Source organism: Apus apus, chromosome 11 (genome assembly GCF_020740795.1).
Source record: "Apus apus isolate bApuApu2 chromosome 11, bApuApu2.pri.cur, whole genome shotgun sequence".
Lineage (NCBI taxonomy): Eukaryota > Metazoa > Chordata > Aves > Apodiformes > Apodidae > Apus > Apus apus.
Window position 1 is genome coordinate 4208133 of NC_067292.1, and position 14513 is coordinate 4222645.

The 14513-nt window shown below is 35.8% G+C and overlaps 1 protein-coding gene across 2 annotated transcripts in view; it reads right to left on the minus strand.

Annotated features, from left to right (window-relative positions):
* CDH13 (cadherin 13) overlaps nt 1-14513 on the minus strand; it is a 424829-nt gene that overhangs the window by 205738 nt on the left and 204578 nt on the right. For both annotated transcript variants that reach the window (XM_051629562.1, XM_051629561.1), the window contains exon 5: nt 13688-13840. In XM_051629562.1, the coding sequence (XP_051485522.1) occupies nt 13688-13840 (153 nt within the window). The remainder of the gene's footprint in view (nt 1-13687; nt 13841-14513) is intronic.

Consider the following 14513-nt stretch of genomic DNA (forward strand, 5'->3'; position numbering starts at 1 on the left):
GTGGTAGACATGTCTAAGAATCAAGGATTATAAGTTTCTCCTGGCAGTTATAGAAAGAAGGAGAAAGACTGATCTTTGACTAAATGCAAAACAAGGCAAACACTCTTTTACTTTATACAAATCTTCCTATACTAAAAAGTATTTCTAAGGGGAAGCATTATTTTAAAGTGATCCTCAGAAAATCCATAAATTACACCATCCCCATGGAATTCAGAAGAAAACCAATGACAATGATTGCCAGATTTGACAGGACTATGCAAAATCACCATAATGTATACTCAAAAAAATATTGCATCTCCTTTATTGCTTCTCCTTTCAGATCATGGACAAATAAGGCAGCTAAATTCTGCTCAAGAATTAGTATTTGTGTTATTAAATATGCTCATAAAGGATTTGGAATGGGTTAGAGAAAAAAATATCCAAATCCATTTAAAAAAGACAATTTTGTTTCCATGTTGCTGTATATTTCTTCTGATTGAATAATAATAGACAAGATTGCAAAGAGAGGCTTTCTTTGGCTGAGACTACAACCAAATGAGACTATTAACCCACTCACAATCTGAGATACAAATTATCCAGAAGAGAATCCATTGCCTTCCTACCCAATTAAATAAACAAGTTACTACAACAGAAAACCAAAACCACATCAAAGTCCAGATTAAACATGTCAACTTTTTCTCTTGAAGTTTCTGAGAAAGATAAAGCTGAAAAAGTATCAGGGCTTCATAGAGTCCCGAAGAGTGGGTAAAGGGAAACTTAACTCTACTTGGTGAAAGCATGTGGCAAAATATGGGAACTTCTTAGGAACTGCTTCTTGTACCACAGTTCTTCATCAGAAGTGAGCCAAGAAATTGGGTCCTTCTATTGAAGCTCACTGAAGATCTTCCCATATGGGATTTACTGGCAGCTTAGTTGGAAGGGATCTTAAAGATCTAGTTCCAATCCTGACCCTGGATGGTCAGGGACACCTCCCACTAGACCAAGTTGCTCAAAGCCCTGTCCAACCTGACCTTGAACACTTGCAGTGAGGGGGAAGAACATGGTGGGCAGAACACTGTGGTTGCATGGTCCAAGGACTCTGGTGGCAGAGATAATAGCTGCTTCATTTGCAATGAACAGGAGGCAACCCTTTCCTAAGCAAGGCAGTTGGAAACATCACACCCGACATTTACATTGTGATGTAACCAAGCAATCTAAACTTTTTCAAGGTTTTTAAAAATAAACACATTTCTAAGTGTCTACTCAAAACAAAAACTTTCAGTGATGTGAAAACTATCACAGTGCATTGCCAAAGTGTCAATATGAGGCACAGCAATTGAAAGCACCATTTAAATAACAATAATATGGATAGGAAACATGTCTGGGTGGTTTATAACAACATGATGTGCTCTATACCATTAACTTTTAATTAACTCCAATTTTGCCACAATTAAACTCCATTAGAGAAGAATGTCTGACACTGCAATTAGCTGTATATAAACACCCCAGTTGGTGTCACATTGAATTAATGTCTCCTGATGGTGGACTCTCTTTCCAAGGATAATGGATTTACCACCATCAGACTTTTAATTGGACCTGGCACCTCATGTGTTACACGCATCTGAAACATAACACCACAACTTAGTTTCCTGAACAACTGTGCTTGTCTGAGCTACATAAATTTCAAATGCAACCAGCAAAATTCTTTTAGACACTTTATATTCCCATAGAAAAAGGCTATTAAAATTTGAGCATACCATTTTTTACATCCCAAATTGTACATTCATTTTCCTACTCACTTGCTCATTAAAAATGAAAATTATTATACAGCAAAAAGCCCATAACATATGTAGAACATGAAATGATGTCTATTAGTTAGCACCATATTCATGCAATAAATCATTGCTTGTTAGCACAGTTTGTTTTGAATTATCTTTTTTTTTTTTTGTCTTTTTGCACATTTTAAGTTCAATCCTATCTCCTGAATAGTCCTCCTGAAATTATTGAGGTTTGACTTAGTCTCAATGGGAAGCAGTAGGACTTGGCATTGTACTAGGTTAACAATTGAACTTGATTTCAAAGGACTTTTCCAACCAAACCAATTCTATTATTCTGTCACAACAGTCTTAGTTCAGTATCAGTGTTGATGCAATCATGCTACCCTGAAGATAGACAACAAGATGACAAATCCTATCACTCATTGCCAGTTTCACCACTGTTGAGCAGTGTGTGCATGAGTTGAATTACCTGACATTAGTCATAGAATAAGTAAGCACTTACTACTAGTAAGTGCACTTGTATACAACTTTAAGCAGCAGTTCTGTGACAATAAAGTTACAGTATAAGTAAAGAAAGGAAACTGATCCTAACACTTTTAAGAAAATGGTTAAGGCCAGTGAGTTTCCTAACAACTGTTAGAAAACAAAATTACAACCAAATCTAACACAAAAGACAAGTGAAACTCAAATACTGGCTTTACAAGGGTGAAAATGAGCATTTACTTCCCTGCATATTTAACCTTAAAAAAAGGTATTGAAAAAGAATGCACAATGGCATATACAACACAGAATGTTTGAAGATAATCTACCACATCTTTCAAAGAGTTTAATCTTGTTTTAATAGATTCTTAGCATCTAAAAATCTAATACTAAGTGAAATCAATAGGCAGCAGAGTTGAATACTAAGTGCTTTGGCGTTTTTGCATTTTGAAAACAATACCTTTCAGCTCTGGTTTAATTTCCTACCATCCTAATGCCTCTATTTCATTCTTGTTTAGGATAAAGCAAATAGCCTGTGCAGAAGCTGGTAAATCCTTCACGCTGCTCCCATAGGACAAGTTTTGTGTTATGAAAAATAAAACATTCTCATTAATAAGTAGCTTTAGAAGTCTAGCTTCTTATGTATGTCCTAGTGTTCTGGTGAAAAGATAAAGAAAATGGACCTGGTGGACATGACATACCATAATTATAGGTTTCTCAAAAGTTTTGGGATTCAGAGCAGAATGCATAATTGGTTCAAATTATACCTTTTATATTTGTCTTACAATAACAATTGATGGTGCTGAACAGGAAAAAGCAAAATTGAGTAGCTACTCTCAGTATTTTAGCTTCTCACATTATCTGAATGACAGTATCATCAGCAACAAAGGATCCCTCAGCATCAGTGCACCTTTGAGTCACAACTGATGCTATATGAGGAGTAGGACCTAGAACACAAGAACTGCTTATTTGGGCATTAGAATGTGCTCTTGATGCCTGTGGGGGAAGGTGATTAACATGTGCATATTCTGCAAGAAGAGCTGAGATCAAAAGGTCAGGTTCTGGGGTCACTACCAGTAACAGGAATGACCACATACATGGATCAAAAAGGATAAACGATGGAGATAGAATTAGTGATGGAAAGATGGTCAGAAAGACATTAATGAATATTCTAACATGACCCAGAATAAAATATACGGAAGAGGGAAATCTCATAACAGGGAAGGATATTACTGCCAGTATTGGGAATAAACAAGTTGATAAAAATGTCTGTCATTGGAGAGGTTTTGGGTTAAAACTAAAATGCAAGTGTGTATGTCTGAAATATACCCTGAGACTGCTATAGCAAAGCATACATCAATAAACTGTAAATGCTAATTGCAATTGAATATACAATGCCTACACTGTCATTTTAAATACTTTGAGCAGAATCTATTGAAAAATACCATTATTTGCTACTGATGGCATTTATTTGTAATTTTTTTCACTGAATCACATCTTCAGTATTTTCAAAAATCAATGGAATTTCCTCTGAAAGCTGAAAACCGCAAAAAAAATCTCACATTTTTTGCTTACTAATTGCTATTTTAAGTGTTTGATTTACAAACAGGAAAAAAAAAAAAAGGTTATTAAAACCAGTTTTTATTCACAATACAAACCTTTGTCAAAAGCCTGTAATCTGACTGCTGTACTTTGGGGAAATGACTTGAAGCTTTTCTAAGAGATACAATTTTGCCTTTAATTGCAACTTGAACTCAGAATTCAACTAATCAATTCACTAATCCCACTCACTAGAACTGAGGAGACAACTTGCTTTTTATATTTCAGCCTGGGTAGATCAGTCAAGAATTGACATGGGAAATTATTTATATGCTTGCATCTACTAGTTCAAAGCACATTGCACAGCATTGATCAAAACTACCAATAAATGAAATTAAATGCATATCCTCAAACACCTCAATTCATTTAAAGCATTTTCTTCAATAAATTGGAAATGCCGATTGCAAATGGGTTTAGCAAGAGGTGGTTATCTGTATGATTAGATTACTTAGTACCTTAAAATTAACAGTGAATATTAATTTTGCAATTGAAAACCTGACAAAATGCAGTGTGTTTTTAAAATGGATATATTAATATATTAAAGGTTACAACTGCAGTTACAGTCACCTACTTCTCTACTGCAAAGCTGAATGACAAGCAAATTATATGTTTGGAGAATCAGTATGCTGGCTCTTAAAACCCATAAACAGAGCAGATTGTGCTTTAATTTGCTGGTTTCATGTACAGCAGATTCATGATTAAATAAGGTCAGTGTCATTAGATACACCCTGCAGAGCACAGCAAATACACAGGACAACATTTCACACCCGAAGATTTGAACTTAGAAACACTTTAGGCTTGACAAGTACTGAAACTGCTGATTTTTCTCCAAGTCTCTATTGGAAGCTCTTGAGTTCTGACTGAGACAAAGATTGCAGCCCTCTGAGGAAAAACTCCAGTTGCTGGGAATAAGGTCTTCAGACCTGTGAATCCCAAGACTCTTTAATGAAACTCAGTGTCTCTGTATGTAGTGGGGGAGAATTGTCACACTCCTCATGGGAAAACCAGAAGCTCATAGAAGATGGCTAGCCAGCACAGTACTCTTTCATATCAAATGTTTTAATTCCTCTTCAGAGAGGAAAATGTAAAACACGGTAAAGTTGCATAGCATTTAGGGATTGTATGTTATTTTTAGAACAAATTCTTTACTCCTTTTTTGTCCTCTCCACTAGGTTTGCCTAGCAGCGAGGAAGAGATGGAAGATTTTAACAAATTGTTCAAGTAACTGGAAAAATTGATAGTTTAAAACTGTCATGATTTGCCTTCCTCCTAGTAATTTCTAAGTAGTAAATCATAATCCTGTTATTTAATTCTATTAACTCTTCTAAAACTAACAGAAATACAAGAGCAGTACATTGCTTTTTTTGTTCCCATCCACAAATAAAATCTGCAATCTGTCTTCATATCAACTGTGTATTTTGTATACATAATACATTTAAGAAATATATATAATAAGAGCCTTAAATAGATAGTAGGTATTTTCAATGCATGCATTCAGATATCTGAATTAGCATTATGTAAATAAATACTAATCATGTTAAAGCAGAGGTTGGGAAGAATTTTGCAAAGATGAATTATCTCTATATTTACATTTAAACTACAAATACAACTGCATAGCAGGGTACACAAGATAACAAATATGCTAATGTCAAAAGCTAGAAGAAATTCGAATTAGTATTTCTCAGAGGCCTCATGCATATAACCATTTCAGAGAGAGGTTTTGCTGGCTCCTCAATATCTTCTCCAATATTTTACCCACGTACTTTCCCACTGGGAAGTCTGCAGTTCCAAATGGACTGTTTTATGATTCTCTGCATTTTAGTGTTGGAGAGATCAAAGGAAAACATTTACCTGGTCCCTGCTCCTGCCACCAGAAGACAAAGACAACCAATCTTCTTGTCTAAAAATTTTGGACAAAATGTTTTGGATATGATAGAAATCCTGTCAGCAAAACATGTCCTGATGATGTAACTTGAAAAGATCAGGAGAACAGTATTTGTCCTCACTAACTTTTAGTCACAGACCTGCACAATGAGTTTTGCCAGTAGCTACTGACACATGCATATAGAGCTTTAAAATTATGGCCCATTATCCTACAATAATTTTACAGAGATCGGCTATTAAAACCAGAGTTCTGAAGTCACAGAACTAATTATTACAATAAGCATTCTAGTATACAGCTCCATTTTTTGAGGCTGACCACTTTTGAGCAGACCACAGTTCCAGTAGTGATAGAATTAAGGATTGAAATTATTTTTAAGAAACTAAATGTTTAGAGTTTCCAAACTATATACTTCTTACATTAATATCCATAATTTTAACAGAAAATAAATACAGTTTTAAAGCATTAAAATGGAAACAAAACTTATTTTACCACCAACATTTCTTAGCATCATGTATTAGCTACTTGGCCTGTTTCACTAACATTGGAGAAAAGATAGGTACATGTAAGCAATCCAAAGTCAAGGGTTCCAAAGGGATTTACTTATGAACACAGCAGATTAGAATGGATAAAGCAGGAAGGCTTTTGTAAAGGCAGTGGGAAGGTTCTATACAACAGCAAACCAAATTTATGCATAGATGCGAGTCATGCATACCCCTAGCAACACTCCAGATAAAGAGCATAAACGAGGTCAGTATGTCTGAATAAGGAAACACAAAGTGTGTTGGAAAAGTCTAACTGAATGACATAAAACATCAAGAAAGACAGGCAGAGTAGAAAGGTTATGGAATGAAGTTAAAATTGCAAGGGGAAAAAAAACAGCTGAGAGAAGGTGGAAAATGAAAAGAAGATTGAAGGAGAGGATAAGATAGGTAATAAGATTTCCTTTAGGTACATAAAGAACAAGAGGTCAGAAAGGAGACAGCAGGTCCTCTAGCTGCAGACAGGAAATTATTGGGGAAAAAAATAAATAAAAAAATAATTTCTATAGATTGCTAAGGACCCACATTTCCAAGATGAAATTAAGGTTTCTGCAGGATTTAGAATATTGAGATTCTGAATTTTGACCAAATAGCTAAATAAGACAGACTTTCTTTATTGGGAGGAACAAGAGATACAGAGATTTGATTGACCAAATACCTTGTTATTATTTTCAGATTGTTATTAATGGACTAGGAAAAGCTTAAAGTAGTGTTGCAAAATAACAAGGCCATGCCTTCAAGGTTTTTACTTGAGCCACGGGAGAGGTGCTCTGTTTCAAATTACACACTGCAACATTTTTACATTCTTAGCAAAGTATCAAGAAGGTCAGAACTTGAGCACTTTTTCCAGAAAAAAAACAACCCTAACAAAACCATCAGAAGTATATAGCTAATAAGAGATGAAACATCACTCTCCTTGGCATAAAGATAAGATTAACAGTTTCTACTTAATGTATGGTTAGCTGGGAAAATGCCCCCAAAAGGGGTTCAGGAAAAGACTTAAGAAGAAAAAGATTTCCTAACCAAGTTGTTTGACTCGCACCAACCAAAAAAAAAAAGAAAAGCTGTTTCCGTCTTTACTCCAAACTTCTAATCTGCACCTTTGCATACATGAGCATAATCAGGCACATCCGTGGACACAGAAGACACAAAATGTGACAACCTGTACAGAACTGGGATACACAAAGTAAAGGGCAGTACAGACCCAAGCTTAAGGAGCTCCCCTAGGCTTTCCCTCCCGTGTTCAGACCCAACGTGCCCTTGCTGTGGAGGCATCACACACCAGCAGGCTCTGTGACACTGCTGTCATGTCCCTCACTGCACAAGGCTGGGGACAAGGATGGGTATTTGCAGGGCAAGCATAAGTTCTGGGGAAAGGGCAAAGTTTCTTCCTAGGTATTTACGCTGCACCTAGAATAGTGAGCATTCAGCAAGGTATTTTGAGGGTTGCTTTAATACAAATAGACAAGGGAAAAATCCCAAACTGATCATACTAAGGAGTGAAGTATCATGGTGACATTTAAATGCCTTAAAATGCAATCAATATGTAATAGCAGAACTAGTTTCACAGACTATTAACATAATATAACAAAAATGTTATTAGTCTACTCTTGTTTCACTGAATACAGCATTATTCTTTCCAGGAGTGGTGTTCTATTAGAAAATAATAATAATAGAAACAATCAAAAAGCCAAAACAACCATAAAACCAAATTTTGCAGCCTTTGTTACTGTCTCAGTAACTTCCAATTTTTCTTTATCTCTTACTGCTGTGCTTTTTCACCGCCCACTCTTCAATGAGAAAATTTTGCCCAGTGTTTGGAGTTTGGGTTATTTTTAACATGGAAACCCAAGCCCCCTATCTTGTCTTGACGGTTATAGGTTATAAACAAATCTTTCCTGATTTTTCTCTTTAATGAAATTTCACTTTGTTCCTGCTACAAATGACATGACAGTGCTGTTGAACAGCAGGAATGTCAGTCATGCAAACATTTAGGTCTAAGAATAAAGCATATGCCCTCCAACAAAACTAACTGTTGACTTTGGTATGCTTCCCACATAAATGATACGAGGATGCTAGTGGCTTCTGAAATGAATCACAGAACCCTGCTGATATCTCATAACACTAAGATCTACAGTATGTATTGAATAGACTATTTACAGTAAAAATGAACAAGATATGGTAAATTAAAGAGTTCATATAAAATAGATATCTTGTTCCCCCAAGACAAAATGGGAGAATATACATAAAAATAACATGAGTTTTAACTTCATTTCCTGTCAGATCTTCTTTTTATCCCATAAACCAACCTTGAGAGTAAGAGAGATATTTCCAGTAGCTGGAAATCCCATTTATGTCCCAGCTATACAAGCAATTATTTAAATCTGTGACTCTTTGTAAGATGCATATGCTCAAATACTTGATTTATGTACAAAGTTATGGTGACTATCTGGGGTTTGACCTTGGTAAGCAATCAATGCCAAAAAGTTCCCCATGAAAGCAGGAGTCTGCCCATACACATCTCATCAAAGCATCTAGACTTCTGCTTTTGTTTGGCTTGTTTCTGTTGTTGCATTTCTGCTTCCAGGTTTGACGAAATATCTGTTAATACTTAATCTTGCCATTTAATAATCTCAAAAGAAAAAATAAATAAATTACTAGTTCCCTTTTAACAGACAATATATTTTCTGGAATTTATGGTATCCTAAAAAAAATGCCTTCTATGTCTAAATGTGTTTGTTACAGAAGAACAGGAAGCAACCATTTTTTTTTACTAATCCATCACTCTAAGTTTTTAGATAAAAAAATGGGATATTTCTTGGTCGACAGATTCATTTACTTCACCCTTTCCCCATACTCTCTACATATGCACATGGAACACAAGCTACAGAGGGCTTTTTCATTGCCAGGATTTTCAGCCATACATCAATTAATTTGATTTATAGCCCATTTATATAAATATATGCCTCCGTTTTTTTTGGTTTTTTGTTTTTTTTCCCCCCCAGGGATATTAGTGGAATATGACCGAGGTCTGACATTCCCCTTCAGCTGGTTTTAGATCAAAACAGAGCAGATGACTTACCTTTCAGGTAATTCTGCCAGTGCAGATAACCAAGACTACTACACAGCTTAGACTAACCTTGAAATTAGAAGCAAGTTGGTGGTTTCCCTTCTCAAAGGGCAGCATGTTACTGTGTGTTGTCTATATACCTTCACACTTCATATTGCAGAGATTCACTACCAGGGTGTGATATATCATTCTGAAAAGGATGTGGCTGCACTAAAATGGACTTACTCAGAAGACAAATTCCTTCTTCTGTTGAGGATAAATTGCAGGTGTTCGTTTATAGTTTTTTGCTACAGTAATACTTTGAGTATGCATTCAAATACTCAAAATCTTTCTCACAAAGCACTCCTTGACACCTGAACAAGCTAGTTTTCCTCAAGATTGTGAAGCATTTTCATTACTTTCTTCATACTAAACAAAGTAAATAGAGTCCATTAGGACTGCAGCATCACCCTGAATGTTTGGGTCAGTCACAGAAAGAGCAGTCTCATGTAACCTAAACTGAAGCAGTTCACACTAAAGATTTGGATGCTGTTGACCGGTCTGAATTCTTTAGCCTATTCTCAGCCTACTTGTTATGCAACATACAGAGACAATAATTACAGAGAAAACTCTCAACTTGCTTTTCAGTCATTTAACATAAGTTTTCTACATATCTCAGTCTGTCACTAAAAGTGGCGAGGTATCCTTCTGCAGAAATGTGAGCGGTCATCAGTAAAAAAGAAAAGCTGAAAGCTGATTTCACACCTCTGTTTGTTAAGTATTTTCTAAAGCAAATAAAGCTCTTTACTTAAAAAAAAAATAATTGAAACTAACTCTTCATTAACAGTTCAAATTGCCTAGGTAAATTTGGTCAGAGCTCTCGCTGAATAGTTTTATCAAGCTTCTTCATTTCATGTTTGCAAAGGATCACTTTCTGATTATTTCTCTCTCACATTGATATGTGGGAAGCAGTTATGAAAAAACCCATCAAGAATAGTAACATCCTTTAAAATCATGAAAGCTCTCTCATGGACTGGTTGGCACTTTGCCACCGATGCTTAAGAGATTACAGAACTGGATTTTACTAATGCAGGGTTTACTTGCAGTGGTAAGTGATGGGAAATGAATTTATACAACTTCAGGTTTCATCCTGTACCCAGGGAATGCCAAAGAAAAATCTCATGCATCAACTGTAAGAAGTTAATGGGATATTGTTCCCATTTCTTCTAAGCCTACCTAACTTTGAGTAAAGAACAAAATATAGTTCTTGACCTTAGCAGCTTTGGTCATCTTGGTCATGGTGATCAATATATGCAATTATTCCTGCTTTTACTTTCATTAAAGCATCTTGCCTAGGAATACATTATCTAAGTAAATATGAGGTTTTGAAAATGAGCTTAATGTTTTTAATTAACAGATTACCCCAATAACTACTGTTTTTCAGCCAATCTTCACTGGCCCTCTATTTGAACCTTTCTTTCCTAATTCATTAGTCTTTTGCCAACATTTAGCACAACTAGACTTCCAAATTCATTGGAACTCTTTGGAGTTCTGTTATTGCTTGATATTTTTCTACCTAGTGGAAGGTGTCCCTGCCTATGCAGGGGGGTTGGAATTAGATGATGTTTAAGATCCCTTCTAACTCAAGCCATTCTATGACCCTATGATTACAGTATTTTTTAGAAGCACTTGATTATTTTTTTTCTGTTTGTGGTGTTTTTTTGTTTGTTTGCTTTTTGTTTTTCTAAAAGATGCAACTGTGTAGTCACTAATATTTCTGTTCTGCTGAAGTGAGAAAAGACTATGGATCTGAAGTCAACACAGAGTTGTTTAGATTATTGGCAATTTGTAGGTGGTGTGTAACTCACTGATTTGGACTAGAAAATCCATCTTAAGTCTCCCCACCAAGTCCCTTCACCTGTTTTTACAGATCTGCACTTTTCAATACTAAAAAAATTTCTTGTCATTGTCTGAAATTTCCAATTCCAATCTTGAGAGAAAACCAAAAACATTATTTCTGAGAGCATGTTTGTACAACGGAACACCTTTTGGTCTCATTAAACAGGGTCTCTAGGCTACCTGCTTATCTCACCAATACAGAAACAACTAAATATTAAGCCCCTATTCTGCTTAAGTCCTGTCTTCAGAGCATAATTTAGTAGTTTCTAGCAACAAGCTGAAGAAAGTCCCAAAATAAAACCATTAAATGTAAATCCACTGTTTTTCTCTGATGCAGAGAATTCCTATCAGATCTCTTTAGAAGAAAAAGGGAATTACTGCACACTTTTCTAAAACAGTCTGTCTTTGTTGGGCAGAATAACACCCTCACATCCTCTTGCTCTTCTTCATAAACAGCTTTCACTTAAAACTGAAGATGAGTGACATTCTCTGAGCTTTAAGAAGGCACTCTGCCAAGTTAGAGGGACAAACACACCAGAAGTATCTACCTTTTCCCACTGGCACACATGATTTCTTTAGCATAGTTCCATACATATTAGGGGAAAAAAAAATTACTAATGGCTAATTTCAATACAAATTAGTGTTCATGCACAGCAGTAGCTGGAATGATTCCGATATATTTCACTTTTTATCCTTGCCCCACCACTGATTATGTATTTGATAGTATGATGGCTTGCACAGAACATGTATTTTTTCATGGAGATATATTCTTTCCTTCTTTACCCTTTGAACTTTTTATTTCAGGACATCAACACTAGGAGGTGGGAACTCAAAGGAAAACAGAAAATAAATACATTTTGAGGAAATTTAGTCTTTGAGGCAATTCATCATTCAGTGTACCAAGGAAATCAGGGAGAAAATCCTGCTGCCTTCCTGACACCATGATACGTCTTTATTGGAAAATAATGGGCTGGCTTCAAAGACAAGACTAATCAAGTTGAGGGTTCTCCTCTAGAACTTCTCAACTACATTTTGCACAACAGGATGCCAGTGAGCACGCTGAGCAGAGTGCTATATAACAGGTTAGAAAGCACTACAGCCCATTAGGATATACATTCACATTGCTCTGGATAATCTACAACACTGCATTATTTGTATATAATTTGCATTGCTTCAAAAGGGCTCCCCTAGGAAAATGGTTTTGTCTTAATTTAAATGTATATTTTGCCAGATCAGACAGGAGGGCCATTTGTGGTTTGATGCATTAGGTTGAAAAGACTGCTCTGATTTTCCAGCAAAAAAAATATTCAAAGTTTATACTGAACACATCAAGGTGGAAAGCCACCGACAAACTAAGAAACAGCTGGTAAATGAGGATGAGGAACAGAGTTAAAAAGAGAAACTGCAATGTTTTTCTTTTAAGAAGGACATCAGGAAATACCATCAATCCTATGCAAGTGGTTAACATTCATTTCACTGTAAACCCGGAAGAGAAATCAATATTTAAGTGTTGAAAGCCAACATATGGTAAATTTTAGCAGCACTGTTTGAGCAAGTATGACTAGTCATTTAACTGGCAAACTCTTCCAGAGGAGGAGAGAAACACAGTGAGAGTACAAGTATCTATTAGTACACAGCAGAAAACAAAACAAAGAGGTCATGGACAGCAGTCCCAACTGTCACCAGAGCCTGTCCCCATATAGGCCAGAGCACCCCAAACTCCCTGCTGCATGAGGATACAGAGCTCAGCCCCCCATGCTTTGCCACGGGTGGCAACATGCAAATGTACTCATCCTTTTGCAATTTAAATTTCGCCACTCATCAACATCCAAGTGGCCAGACACAACTTTTAAAGAGCTAGATAGAAAACATGAATTGACAGACCTTCTATTTATACTGTGCCTTTCAGGACATTGTGGTACAGTTATTTTACAGATTTTGGAGATCGTTTGGTAGAATTTCAATGGGGAGAAACAGAGCACTTACTGACAAGAAAAAGAATCTTCAGTGAAATCTTTGTAGGAGACACACACCTGACGGAGACACATCTGCTAACATTTTCATATTAACAGAATCTTGTTTATCTCTATTGAAAGATACCCATTACTTAAAATGGAGTTGAACAGTATATTCCACTGTCAGCTTGACAATAAAAAAGTATAACCACATAGTACTTTAGTGGCAACTTCCCAAAAATATCTCCTTTTGTCCAAACATAATTCGGAATTCAGAAATCAGACACGTACACATTGTTCAGACAGAATTTATACTAAAGATAAATGACAGAAATTACATGCAGAAAGCAGAGTAGTGTTTTGATTGCATGTAAGAATAAACACATTTACCATTTCCAAAGGACAAACAGTTCTTCTAGAAATATTATAAGAAAGAAGCTGCAATAACTGTAGCCCTTTCAAAAGCAAATACACATTCAGATTATCAACATAGAGGTAGAGATCCTGTTGCTACGAGCACTCACCTCATAATTGGCAATTGCTTCTCTGTCAAGGGTTCTGGTCACGGAAACTTCCCCGCTGATCTCATTGATTCTAAAAATTCCTTTTGGGTCTTGATCTACTCCCTTACCAGAGAGTCGAAACTTTGCTCCCTCTGTCCCTTCACTGCTGATAACCTGCATGGCAGAAGACAAGAAGTTACAGGTCATTTTACAAAGACTTTTTAAATCATTCTAAGATCGCATATCACATTTCGATCATTTACCTAATGTTGAGCCATATGCCCTGCCAATAATACAGAACTGAAAATCTGGTTCATGGCAATACATCATATCTAACTATAAAATATGGTTCATTGTAGTACTCATATCTAACTATATCTAACTATAAAATATGGTTTCAATCATTTGGAAAGCAGTGTGCAATTCTTGTGCAAAACCCTGGAAAACCTACTCACATCCTATCTTTACTGTCTTCTATTTCACTACTTAAAGTTTCTATTATTCCATTGTTACTCTATTCACTGTATGTCTAGAATTTGACATTTTATTTAGCACTATTTCTTTTTTCTGTTAAATTGATAAAACAGCTACAAACTTAAAAAAAAATAAAAATAAAGATTGACTCCATTGGCATGAAGCATGTTTATTTCACAACTCTTACAATAACAGATAGCTATCACACACTATTTTCTGATTAGTAGAAAACCATGGTGAATTCCTTGCAAAAATGGTTCAGGTTGTTTTTTTTCCCCTTCCCATCTACTCTCCTTCCTTCCCAGGATTTTAAATCAAAGGAAAAAACTTCTCATGAAAATATCTGGGTATGTTACCCAGAACTCTCTTTAGT